This window comes from Eulemur rufifrons, chromosome 20 (genome assembly GCF_041146395.1).
Source record: "Eulemur rufifrons isolate Redbay chromosome 20, OSU_ERuf_1, whole genome shotgun sequence".
Lineage (NCBI taxonomy): Eukaryota > Metazoa > Chordata > Mammalia > Primates > Lemuridae > Eulemur > Eulemur rufifrons.
The window spans coordinates 14,739,233-14,752,783 of NC_091002.1; the positions used below are offsets into that span (position 1 = coordinate 14,739,233).

At 53.0% G+C, this 13,551-nt stretch overlaps 1 protein-coding gene across 1 annotated transcript; it reads right to left on the reverse strand.

Annotated features, from left to right (window-relative positions):
• Nucleotides 1-4,862: 4,862 nt before the first annotated feature.
• Nucleotides 4,863-10,889, reverse strand: WFDC2 (WAP four-disulfide core domain 2). The gene is made up of 4 exons (XM_069496242.1): nt 10,811-10,889; nt 10,059-10,202; nt 7,140-7,292; nt 4,863-4,990 (listed from the first exon to the last, which is right to left on the reverse strand). Exons 1-3 carry the CDS (start codon nt 10,887-10,889, stop codon nt 7,141-7,143), a joined length of 375 nt encoding a protein of 124 aa, XP_069352343.1. The 3' UTR covers nt 4,863-4,990; nt 7,140.
• Nucleotides 10,890-13,551: the final 2,662 nt, after the last annotated feature.

A 13,551-nucleotide genomic window follows, 5' to 3' on the forward strand; every position in this document is an offset into this window, starting at 1 on the left:
CTACTTGAATATCGCCTCATTGAAGACCCTTCCCTGACTACTGTCTGAAAAATTATCACCCACTTCTAGCCCATCCCCTGGACTCTCAACTCCTCTTACCCAGCTTCATATTTTTCCATAACTTTTCCACCACCTGACATGTTATATATGTGTTAGTTCATTCATGTATTGGCTACACCCCCACCACACACAATACACCCCCACACCTCCTTGATGTCAACCCCTCACCACCTAGACCAGAACACATAGTGGGTGCTCAGTAAATACCTATTGAATGAGTCAGTGCCCCTGCTGACGCTGTTTCTCAAGCAGGACTATCCCCTCCCTGACTGCACTGTCTTTAGGTCTCTATTTTTCAAGCTCCTGCTCACTCATGAACTTCTTACTATCCCTCCAACCTCAAACCTGTACTTTCCTCCAGAACAGCTCTTTGTTTCCACGTAAGTATTACCATACCTGGCCTTCTGGGCTGGAGATGGGCTTTGGAGGCATCAGCAAAGCTGTTTGCTGTTGGAAACAGGAGGAGGCGAGTGCAGGAGGAAGCCCTGCCCTGAGTTCTGTTGGGGCAGCCAGGCGGAGTGGCTCTGGGAGGGGCCTCGAGCATGGCAGTTCCATCTGGATCCACTTGTTTACTAGGATTCCTGGGCCCTGGGAGCCTTTTCCTGGCCAAACTAAACCCTGCTGTGGTCTGGCTACATCAAGCACGGCCCATCAAGACCTGGAAGAAGGGGAGGAAGGGACCAGTCCACAGCTCCTTTCTTCTTTTCCCTCCCCCAAACAAAAACATTCAGAGTCCCTGACCTACAGCATTCACTTGGCCGCAAAAGTTGATCAAAGAAAGATCTTGGGGCTCCCCACCCCTCCCTGTAGCACTGCTGCAGGTCTGTGTCAAGCCATGAACACAGGCTCTGTTCCACAGGATGGCGTTTGTTAAAGTTGTCAACAGTAAGGCCTACTTTAAGAGATATTGAGTAAAATGTAGAAGACAAGAGGGTTAAACTGATTAGTACGCTCAAAAATGCTTGGTAATCCAGGTTAAAAATAAGTATAACTGAACCAAATATGGGATGAGAATTGTTGAACAGACAGCTATCATTTGTCAGATTGTTTATGTGTGCATACAAGGGGATACCATAGTCAATGCGGCAAGTGCTCATGAACTCCTGAAGTATGGTGTGAAGACTGGCCGGCCAAGTTACACTGCATCATATTATACTGGCCTGTACAACCTGCTGGCTGCAGGTTTCGCAATAGGTTTGGCATGGGCAAGATCTATGAAGGTCAAGTGGAGGTGACCAGACAGCAATACAATGGGGAAAGCACTGATGATCAACTTGGTGCCTTCACCTGCGATTTGGATGCAGGCCTTGCCAGAACTGCCACTGGAAATAAAGTTTGTGGGCCCTGAAGGGAGCTGTGGAGCTTGTCTATCCACAGTAGCAAAAAAATTCCCTGCTTATGATTCAGAAAGCCAAGAATCTGGCTGGGCGAGGTGGCTCACACCTGTAATCCTAGCGCTCTGGGAGGCTGAGGCTGGAGGATTGCTTGAGCTCAGGAGTTGAGACCAGCCTGAGCAAGAGTGAGACACCGTCTCTACTAAAAATAGAAAGAAATTAGCTGGACAACTAAAAATATATAGAAAAAATGAGCCAGGCATGGTGGTGCATGCCCTTAGTCCCAGCTACTCGGGAGGCTGAGGCACAAGAATTGCTTGAGCCCAGGAGTTTGAGGTTGCTGTGAGCTAGGCTGACACCATGGCACTCTAGCTGGGGCAACAGAGTGAGACTCTGTCTTAAAAAAAGAAAGAAAGAGGCCGGGCGCGGTGGCTCACGCCTGTAATCCTAGCATTCTGGGAGGCCGAGGTGGGCGGATCGTTTGAGCTCAGGAGTTCGAGACCAGCCTGAGCAAGAGCGAGACCCCATCTCTACTAAAAATAGAAAGAAATAATATGGACAGCTAAAAATATATATAGAAAAAATTAGCCAGGCATGGTGGTGCATGCCTGTAGTCCCAGCTACTCGGGAGGCTGAGACAGGAGGATCCCTTGAGCTCAGGAGTTTGAGGTTGCTGTGAGCTAGGCTGACGCCACGGCACTCACTCTAGCCTGGGCAACAGAGTGAGACTCTGTCTCAAAAAAAAAAAAAAAAAAAGAAAGAAAGAAAGAAAGAAAGGAAGCCAGCCAGCCAGCCAAGAATCTGATGTAGAAACACATCAGCGGTTAGAACATTGCAGATTCCATGCATTACCTAATGCAAAAAGACGAAGGTGCTTATAAGAAACAACTTTCCGGATACATAAAGAACCACGTAACTCCAGACGTGGTGGAGGAAATGTACAAAGCTCACGCTGCTACACGAGGGAATCCAGTCTATGAGAAGAAGCCCAAGAAAGAAGCCAGAGAGAAGAGATGGAACCATCCCAAGAAGCCCCCTCCCAGAGGGAAGATTGGGCCGCTCCGAAGAAGGCAAACTCCCTCAGACCCGGCAGCAGGCCGCTGAAAGCGAAACCAAACAACCATTCTCTATGAAGATGATTCAGATAAAGACAATAAACTTATTGACCAAACAGCTTTAAAAAAAAAAAAAAAGTTTGGTTCTCGGCCAGAGGCTCCTCCTGGTCTAAACCACCCCAGTTTTCTCTCCCGCCCCATTCCACCCCTCAGCTCACCTTCCCTGGCACGTTCTTCCTGCCCGCTGCTGGGATCCCTGGCAACTTCCACCTCCTCCACCCCGGAGAGCCCTGGGCCAGGACCCCCTTAAAAGAGTCCCATTCCTCTTAAGGCTCTGGTGGAGGACCCCTGCTGAGGGTGCCCCTGGGCAGTCGTCTCACTCAGTAAAACTTCAACTACCAGGTCTGACATTCCACAGTTAGCACTTCATTCCTTGAGCTAAATCAGGGGTAGCAAATTTGCCTGCCAACCCCAATCAATGGGTAGCTGTAGCAGCTGCCTGCAGCCCGATGCTCAGGACTCTGGGTTCAGGGAAAGGAGTGGCAGGAGTGATTCGGAGGTCCCCATGGGTGCTGGTGGAAGGAATGATGGCATGTGGACAATGCCTGTACCGTCTCCGAGTTAGGCATCACCTTGCCCGGCCTGTCTTTCAGAATGCAAACCTGGGGAAGGAGAGGAGAAAGTGGATGGAGGGTAGTCACATGCCATGTCTTAATAACTCTTCCCAACCCATCACTGGGTGCCACTGTTTCTGCCTACAGGGGATAGAAATCAGAAAGGGGGAGCTAGAAGAAAAGGGGCACTGCCATCCACAGCCAAGGGCGGTCACATGCGCCGAGCATCTCCACTTCCACCGGGAGGCTCTTTCAGCTTTGCCCCTGGGGTGGGGGTGGGGATGGGGGTGGATGGAGAAGCCCCGGGGTCTCATCTGGCCTCTGACCTAGGGCAGGGACCCACAAGAGGATGAGGAAGGTAAGGCTGACCGGACACCGAGCCGGGTTGGCCATACACTCCAGACTGTCCCACTCAGGCTGCCCAGACCTCTCACGTTCTGCAGCGGGTAGACAAGCAGGAAAGGAAGTAAAGGTTGTCCCCAGGGAGCCAGAGTCACAGCCATTACTTCCTTCCTCTCCTTCCTCCTCACTCCAAAGGCTAAATCCACACCCCAGGGATTCAAGTGAGAAATCATGGCAGTGGAACAAGCTTGGGATTCTGGCGTTGGATGACCCAAGTTCAAATCTAGGCCTTCAAAAGGCTGAAAGCAACCCAAATCATCATCAGAAGTGCGGTTAGATGCTAGGACATCTGAGCCATGGACTACTATGCAATCATAAGAAAGAACGAAGACATTCTTTATGCTTTACTGTGGCGTCAAGGCCAAGATACATTGTTAAGGGAAAAAAGCAAGATACAGCACAGCATGGAGTGTCTGACAAGTCGTGAAATGGTGGGTAGCTGAGAATTTTATATCTGTATATTCTTGGACAGAGAGAGGTGGTGGGGAGAGGAGAGGAGGGGGAGGGAGAAATAGGCATAGAGGGGGGATGTATAGAGACAGGAGAGGGCTTGAGAGAGAGAATAATGGGGGGATGGAAAAAGGACAGAGAGAGGAGGGATAGAGAGGAGGATGGAGAGAGGAAGAGGAAGGGAGAGAGAGAGAAGGCTAGAGACAGTGAGGGATGGGGGAATAGAAAGGAGAGGAAGAGAGAAAGAGAAGACAGAGTTGGAGATAATGCATCTGAAAGAAGACACCAGAAACTGATACCTTTGGTTGTCTCCATACAAAATACCAGGGTGGCTGAGGTAGGGGCAGGGAGTTAGGGTGAAAGACACTTATCACTGTATATCCTTTTTTTAACCTTTTGAATTTTGATACATATGACTACATTGTTTATACTAATCAGAACCTTGATTTAAAAAACGACAACCAAGGACTCTGGCTTGGCCATCTTCTTTCTGTGCGGCCACAGGCAAGCCGCCTCCTGGAGTCCTGGTCTGTAGCAGGGACTGTTATGATCTAGCCTGTTTTGCGGAGCCAGGAGGTCTCATAAGCCAATGTCCCAGCACCGTGTCTGGCACATAGGATAAGATGCTGCCGCTGCTGCTATCAGAACCGCCAGTGATGGATGTGAGTGATGCTGGAAGCATCCCAACCCCTCTCTGAGCTGTTTTCTCATCCATCACCCCAGGAGAACAATGACCACCTCACAGTGTTGGTGTGAGCATTCTCCGGGGAGTGCCAACCCCTCTGAGACAAACCCTGAATTAATGACCATTGCTTCAGAGTCAACCCTCCCTGGCCCTCGTGCCTGGAGGATTTGGTTGCTTCCCCCTTGCCCACCCGCCTCAACCCAAGTCAGGGGCGACAAAGACAGAATGTGCTGAAAGTGGTTACTTTATTTACTGGAAAAGGGAGAAGCTGTGATCAGCCCAGGAGGGAACACAGAGGCGAGAAAGGGGTGAGAGCAGCCGAGCTGCAGCCAGACACAGGGTCAGGCAGAAACATCCCCTCCCTATTTTTCAGGCTGGTAGCGGCTGGAGCTGGAGAAAGAAAATCAAAATGATACCATCAGCAACATTATCCGTCACATTAGACAGGAGTCCCCGCAGCTTAAATCCTGGACCAACTCCCCTGCCCCACCCCGTCCTGCGTACCCACACAGCAAAGCCGTGCCTTGTTGGGGCTCTGCTTGCATTTTCCTACAGGTTCTAGATTCCTCTCCTCTGCTTCAGCCCATCCCCAGGGCACACCTGGGTATCATGGTCCCTGCTGACCAATGTGGCTTTCCTGAGGGGCCATGGTCATTTATCTCCCTTAGAATCCCTCAACCGAAAGGCAGGTCCCCCATGCCTTCATTCATTAGGTTAAGCTGAGATTAGCTGATCAAATAGATTTTATCTAGCCCCATTTTATAAGCCAGATAATTGTGGCTCTGGGAGGTGAAAAGGCTGGTTAAATGTCAGAGCTGAAATTTGAACCTGGATCTTCCTGACTGCAGAACCCACCCACGGAGGCAAGAGACAGCTGGCACGGTTGCAGCGCTCTGGGCCCTAGGGAGACCATGTTCCCTCGGAGGCACTAAAAAGCACATCCCCTCGCTGGGCTTCTGTTTTCTCACATGGGCACTATTGGATCCCATCAGTGATCTTCGGGTTCCTTTGCTGAGAAATTGTTAAAGGTAGCACATGACAACAATGAGATTTCAACCCAAGGGCACTCGCTAGTTCCTGCTCTTTCTGTTCCCTCTGCCTGAAACAGCCTCCCCGCTGCACTGCGCCAGATTACCTACGCTTCACTCATCTTTTAGGACTGGCTGAGGGTCACCTCTCCGGGAAGCGTTCCCCAACTGTCCCTGCGCCATCCTCTCCCTGCCCCCGCCTGGGTGACATTTCTTTCGGTTTTCCACAACACTCAGGGCTGACTACAGGTAGAGGGAGTGTCACCCATCCATCCGCCTCAGCCCTTGGACTGCTAGCTCTAGGCAGAGATGTGGTCCCCTTTCTGTCCCAGAGCTGGCACAGAGCCAGCGGCATGGCACTGATTGTCCAATGGGCCAACTAAGCATTTGCTTCATTGTTTTATTTTTCCTTTAGTTCCTTACACTTACTTTATGATTTAATTTGTTTTATTTTAAACTATATAGGAGGCCCCATAACCTTTTGCTTTCAGTGCCAGAGCCACTAGAGGTGGCTGTATTGAGCCCTGGCCTGCCACAAAGTAAGTGCTCGACATGCTTCAAACACATGTTGGATGAGCTGAACTCAAGTCAGCTGATCTCGTGTTTGTCCTGCAAAGCCAAGCTCTTTGGTGAAGCTCTCCACTGGCCATGCAGAGAGCTTCCTGCAGCCCTAACCCCTCCAGCCACTGTCCCCTTCTCCAGGACATAACTGCTCCCCCAAAACTCAGCCACTTATCTCCCACTTGCTTCCATCCTGGTCCAGGTCATCTCTCACCCAGCCTCTCGCAGGCGCCTCCAAACAGGTTCCCTGCATCTGGCCCTGCCCTCTGCAGTCCCTTTCCAAAGGTGCAACATCTCCGAGTGAAGACCAAAGTCTTTACGATGGCCAATATAATGGCCTCATGAGGCTCCAAGTGAGCTGCCCGCTCCCTCTTACCTCGCACCCTCTCTGCTTATTCCCCTGCCCCGCCCCGCTCGCTTCTGCCTCTGGCTGGGCCTGAGTGCCCAGGGGTCCTCCTGCCTCTGCACCTGCTGCTCCCCCCACCGCCCCGCGCACAGCCCCACGGCTCCTTCCCTCATTCCCATCAAGTCTCATCCAAATGCCACCTTCCGGGTGGGGCTTTCACCGACTGTCCCATGCAAAAACTGCAGCTCTGCTCCCTGCCCCCATCTTTTTTACCCCCTTCTCTGCTTCCTTTACCTCCTGGCACTTACCTGCCCGCAATGTACTACAAAATCTGCTTGCTTATTTGTTGTTTATCGCCCATCAGAATACAGACCCCATCAGGGAGAGATTTTTGTCTAATTTGTTCACTCCTGGAACATCCCCAGCACCTAGAGTGGTGCATGGCACGTGACAGATGCTCACTAGACATTTGTTGAGTGAACGAAAGTAAATCAATAGACAGACAGGTGAGCAGCCATCTGTTCGCCCAGGTTTTCCTTTTCAACCTGCTGCAAGAACCACCACACCTAGGCACGAATGCACCTCCTCTCCCCGCTTCACCCACCTCAGAAGTTGGGAGTGACACAGGACACCTTCCCGCAGCCATTGCGGCAGCATTTCATCTGGCCAGGACACTGGCTGTCCACCTCGCACTGGTCCTGGCAGAGGCCAAGCTGGGGGAAGCTAGTGTCCACCACGGGGCAGGAACCCTTCTTTTCTGGTAGAAAAGGGAGTAAGGGCAGGTAAGCAGAGGGATGCAGGGAGATGAACTGCGTATCTACAGTGTGACCCCCACTGCTCCCCACTTGGCTTCACAAACAGCAGAGCTGCCTGCCTGGGTCCTTCCCAGGGGGCCCGAGCTGCTCTCAGGGGGCCCAGATAGGCTGCCTGAAAATCGCCCCTCCTGCTGCTGCGAGATGGCTTTGGAATCATAGGACCTCAGTTTGAGCCCCAGCTCTGCCATTTTCTAGCATTGTGGTCTAGGGCCAGAATTCTCCAGAGCCCCAGTGTCTTCGGGTGTCAGTGGAATCAGTGCCACTCACATCACGGGGCTGTCGTGAAAGCAGTGGAGGCAAACGCAATTATTTTCCCCTGAAAAATCAAACCAGGCTGTAATAATAATGAGGAATTGTGACAGCGAACATTTAATCAGCGCCTACCGCATGTGGGCATTATGTTAAGTACTTGACACGTTAGCCCCTTTAATTCTCACAATAATTCTAAAAGAAGGGGAGGGGTCTGATAATATTTGCTCATGTGCAGATGAGGAAACTTAGGCACCGAGAGGTTAAGTAATTTGCCTAAGGTCATACAGGATTGAGGCGGGATTTGAGCCCCAGGAAATCTGGGTCCCCATGCATCGGGCTGCTGTGTAAACTGTACAGTGCAGTGCACACGTGAAGGGTTACACACTCACATCTTCCCTCCACTCACTCCCACAGACCCACTCCCAGTTACGGTCACTCAGCACCATGGCCCTCATATGTACTCACTCACCCACGCACAAACCACACATCCTTCCACTAACACACACACACACACCCACACACTAACAGCTAACACTGCCGAGATGTGCCATTTACAATGCACTCTGTAAAAACTCATTATCTCCTTTAATCCTCACATCAAAGATCTCCTTTGTAGGGGATATTTCTAAACCTGTTCCTATCAGAGATGAGGAAAATGGGGCATAGAGAGGTGAAGGGGCCACACAACACCACACTACTGATCAGAAGTGAAACCAAGACCTGAGCTCAGCCTTCGAACTTCCATTTACACACAGGTGCGCGCGCTCACGCACTACACTACACTTCCTGAGTCAGGGACGGGGAGCCAGGCCCAGCCAAATATAAAACACAGGCACCAACTGGGTGATTGGCTGCAGGGGACAATGAAAGTGGCTGACAGAGTCCTCACTTCTTAGCACAAAGAAATCCGTTCTCTAGAAAAAGGTGGGAGCTGTCAGGACTGGGCTGCCCTGGGACAAAAGGGAATAAATAGGGAACAGTTTTGGAACAAAACATGCCACTGTGTAGATTATCTACTCACTAATGAGACACTTCACATGTATTATTTCACTGAGCCCTAGTGTCAATCCTATAAAATGTGGGACTATTGTTCCCATTTTATAAACAAGAGAGCAGAGGCTCAGAGAGGTAAAGCCACTTGCTGGGGATCACACAGCTAGAAAATGGCAGAACTAGGATTCAAACCTCCAGGCTCCCTCCCTGCCTCAGGAAGCCATGTGGCTTTGTCTCTCTTCCAGCCTCAGTCTGTCCATCTGAAACAAGGGAACAAGCTCTTCATCCATCTCACAGCCAAGTCCCCTTTCTTTGGCCCACCACCTCCCTCATCTGTCTGCCCCCTGCTTTCTCTCCCAACCTTCTGGTCCTCCTCTACTCCGGTCCAGACCCAGAAGCTGCCCCTGCTGGGCCAGTCCTCCCTCCACTTCCCTCCTCCCGGCTCATGTGTGTCTGGGGTCCCTGAATTGCACACCTTCCCGGCCTATGCTGGCATCTTCCGCGAAATGACAAAGAGGAGAAACCACAGGGGCCGCATTCCGGATAAAGACCAGTAGTTACGGTGCCTGGTTCTGTCCAGGTCATTCATATCCCTGCCTCTAATCCTCAATTTTTCCTGGAAAATGAGAGACTTAGATTCTATGCTGTCTAAGGCCACTTCCTGCTCTGATCTGAGTCCCCACAGCTTGTTAGAGACTCTTGCGCACTAGCAAGTACCATACCTTCGACGGAGCACCCCAGCTCTCTGTCACTCAATTCTTAGCGTGGAAGAGATCGTTTTAAAGGTGAGGAAGGGGGATCAGGTGCCCAAGGAGGACTCCTGACTTTCTCCAAACCACTCAGCCAGTAAGCGGGAAACGCAAGCCCCTCACTGTGACTTCTGCGGCCACGGGATGGCGGTGTGACCTCGGGCAAGAACATTTCTCTAGCTGACCTCACTTCTACACGTTTAAGACCAGCTGGGCGCTCTCCTAATCTGTGCAGTCCCTTTCCGCCTGGAGGGAGGAATTTGGGGAGTCTCGCCCGGCCGGGAGCTCCCAGTCCTTCCCTACCAGGGCTGGGGGGGCCCCAGGGGAGGGGCTCCGAGAGGGGTGAGCCCCAAGCTCGGACGCCAGCCCCGGGCTTCCCCGCAAGCTCCAGCCGGCCGGGGGAGGAAACCGCGGCCCCTGGTCCGCGGGCGCAACAATGTCCCGGCTGTGCGTGCCCGGAAGCCGGTCATGCACCAGAGAATCGAATCCAGCTAGGGGTGGGGGGCCTCCCTCCCCCTCGGCTGCGCTTCAGCGACGCCTTTGTCTCCCCCAGGGCTGGCGAGGGAGAGCCCGGGCGGATCTGGTTTGATCCGCCTTGACTTTCCCAGGGGTTCCCTGGTCCCGGGGCGCCCCTCTTCCCGGAACCCGGCGCTCCCGCCTCCTCCCAGCGCTGCGCGGCCCCACCCCGGCCCCGCGCGGGTCGCCGGGGGTTACCATTGGGCACAGAGCAGACGGTGGCACAGCCCGCCTGGCAGCACTTGAGGTTGTCTGCACACTCGCTGTCGGACTGGCACTCCTCGGTACAGTTGAGGTCCACCTCCAGTTTGGGGCACACGCCCGTCTTCTCTGTTCCTGTGCCTGGGAGGGGAGGTAAGGGACAATCAGGGGTGGAGCATAGCCCCAGTCCCAGGGGATGCCCACTTCCAGCTCCAAGGGCCCCAAATCTTAACTACAAGGAATTCCCAGTGTCTGACCCTAAGATCCCCCCTTAAGCTCCCCAGAGGGGCTCACCCCAGGCCAGGAGTCCCTGACACCTGGGAGTACAAGATTGCCCTAACCCTTGGCCTCAGAGTCCTCCAATCTCAGTCCTTAGGGGATCCCGCACCACTGAGCGTCTAGGTCTCTGGGACCTTCCGATGTCTAGGCAGAGCACACCCCAGCCCCCCAAACCCCCGCAGCCACATAGTATCTGCCTTCAGCACAGAGCCCCTCCTCCAAATTTCAGCCTTCGGTGGTCTCCCCACCTCCAGCACCTTGGACCTCACACCCTAGGCTCCAAGGGTCACCACCCTTAGGCTTCAGGGGTCCCCAAATTTTAGTCTTCATGGATCTCCCCACTTCCGCCCCAGGAATCCCCACTTCCCCAGCCCCCGGAGAGGCTGCGCCTCTGCTTGGCTGGGTCCAGACGGTTCAGACTCTCGCGGCTCGGCCCCTCCGGGTGCCCGGCCTCTCCCCGCCCCACTCACCTGTGACTGCGGGGAGGCCGAGCAGCAGCAGGCCAAGGAGGAGGGCAGCGGGGAGCGGGCCGAGGCGACAGGCAGGCATGGTGCTACGCCGGGGCGGGCGGGGTGCAGGTGTGAGCGGCCGCCCAGGTAGGGGATTTAACCGCGCGCGCGGGGGGCGGGGGGCGGGGGACAGGGGCGGGGCCGAGCGGGAGGCGGGCGGGGGGTAAAGGCTCAGCGGGCACTTAGGTTGGGCGGCCACCTCCTGCCGTTTCATAATCCCCCGGGATCAGGTGTCACTCTTGGCCCCGGTGGGAACCAGGAACCGAAGCAGATTCCAGACCGGGAGCAGCTCGACCAGCCGCAGCCTGACCCTTGTCCACTCCTCTCTCCCTTCCTCCTGGGGCCTCAGCGGGCAGCGGGAGGCGCGGGCCCAGCCCCAGGGCTCCTGGGTTCCCATCCGAGACTCTGGGGTCTCCTCGGAATGTCCTCGTCGGGGGTTGAGGAGAAAAGAGGTGATAGAGCAGGGGATTAAGGGGCTGGATTTGGAGTCAGCTGTACCAAAGTGCGGACGCCCCTTTAGGGACTGGCGATGGAGGGCTACTGTAGGGTACAGGGCGCACAGCGGGGGGCTACTAAATATCAGTTGTTATTAATAAGTGACGAGAAACAAGCCTGTGAAGGCAAAACACCTCGCAGACTCAAGCCCTTTGGGATGTATGTTTCTCCTCCCTCTCTTTGTCGTAGGGACACTGGACGGGGCTCTCTGACTGTGGCTCTCTGACTGCCCCAGGCTCTGTGCTCCTTGTCTCATGGACTCTCTCCAGCAAACCTATGACCTGAGATTAAGGATTATCATCGTCCCTATATGACAAATGAGCTGGATGTTCAGAGGTTTGGAACTCCACTGCCACCCCAAGGTGCCACGCAAAGCTGTACAGACAAGGTTTTGAACCCAGGTCTCTTTCCCTCCAAGCCCTTGTTTGTTCTATTCCATCGTAAATGCTCGTTGAGTGCCTATTACGCGGCACATAAAGGGCAAGACACTTGGTAAGGAGAAAGTAATCAAAAGGAGCCCTCTGGCACTGGTCTTGGGTGACAGGGTGTGGCTTTGACTCCCGCCTCCACCACTTGCCACCTGAGGAACCTTGAATGAATCATTTCCCTCTCAGAGCTGCCATTTTGTCACCTGGAAAATGATGAGAACATGAATGCAAGTTCCTGCCTCGGAACAATTGTGCACTCATTGAGAGCGATGAGAGCAGGTCCACGCTGGTTGACACGGGAACCCCAGGCCTGGCACGTGATGAGTGCTAGATAAATGGCTGTGAGTGCTCCATGCATGAGTGTCCACTGTGACTAAGGAGACTGATACCAAGCTTTGAAAGCCAGGGTGGTAAGTGCCAAAACAGAGTTACCCAGGGAGTTAGATAAGAAGTACCTTCAAACATCCTTCCTGCTCCAGTGATCTGAGGTCCTGGGAGCCCCAGGAGGCTTTGCCACTGGAGGCCAGAGGGGGTCTGGGACAGTGATCACTGTGATGACAGGTGAGTAGGGTTGGAGGTGTGAGTACATCCACCCACTGTCCCCACAGATGGATGCTGGTAAAAGACGCTGTGAATGCCTCCTCCAGCTTCCCCTGCCCAGCCTGGGGACTGGAGACATGCCGTTGTTGGGAGGGGCCGGGGCTGTTTGCTCTGAGCTCAGAGAACAGTCAATAGTGATGAGAGCAGGAGGCAGGTGGGAACACAGTCCTGAGCAGGCTCCTGAAGCCCAGTCTAGGGCACAAAGAGGACACTTCGGTGATCAGCGGGATTTAGCCTAACCCAGCTGGCTACTGGACATTCAGCCCAGGGCACTGCTGCCAGCAGCTTTCTTCCAGGACCTGTCCAGCTCCCCAGGCCAGGAAACTGCCCAGCCTTGCCCCTCCCAGTCCCCTTTGGCCTCCCTGATGATTGGCTGTCTCTTACAGGAATGTGGCTTAGCACCCGGCTGAGGGAGTGTGGTGGAGTGGGGTAGAAGGATGGAGAAGAAAGTTTTATCAGTCAGTGGCATCAGATGTTTAACGTTTTTGGTGCCAGGCTCTGTGCTAGGTATAGTCATATATATGTTCTTTATTGAAATACAAAGGGCAGAAGCTTTAGAACCAAATGTACCCGGGTCCAAATCAAGGGTTGGCCACTTTCTGGCTATGTGACTTAGAGCAGCACTTGACATTTTTGGATCTACATCTTCTTCCTTCATAAAATGGGTATCATTCTGTCTTGTAGGATTATTATAAGGATTAAAGGGAAAAGCATAAACCAGAGGTTGTAATACTATATGTGGCTGGAACACATATATTATTAGCCTATACAGTACATTTTAAAATTTTAAATTAGTTGCCTAGATTTAAAAGTGGGGAATTTCACAAAAAATTAAATCTCTAGGTTCTCTTGGAAAAAGTGAAAGATCTGGCTACACGTCTTGTAATCTTACATAGCAACCATTAGCTAGAGCAGAGAGTCTCAAAACTGAGTATAAATCAGAATTAGATTGTGGGATTCCCAGCCCTGGAGTTTTGATTCAGAAATCTAGGGTGGGACCCTAGAATATGCGTTTCTGACAGGTTTCCCGCTGCTGCTGATACTGCTGCTCAGGGGACCACACTTTGGAAACCATGAGCTAAGTAGAGCTGCTTTCTTTTTATGAGGGAAGTATTCCCTCCAGTTTCCCATAATCCCCACCGTTCCTTATTGTCTCACATCCCCCCCACCCCCCCACCC

Bases quoted from the DNA above. Each gene is read 5' to 3' on its own strand.
- WFDC2 (XM_069496242.1), bottom strand. From the start codon at position 10,889: ATGCCTGCCTGTCGCCTCGGCCCGCTCCCCGCTGCCCTCCTCCTTGGC. The intron at 10,203-10,810 runs GTGAGTGGGGCG...CTCCCCTCCCAG, and splicing joins CGGCCTCCCCGCAGTCACAG to GCACAGGAACAGAGAAGACG. The intron at 7,293-10,058 runs GTAACCCCCGGC...CTTTTCTACCAG, and splicing joins CGTCTGCTCTGTGCCCAATG to AAAAGAAGGGTTCCTGCCCC.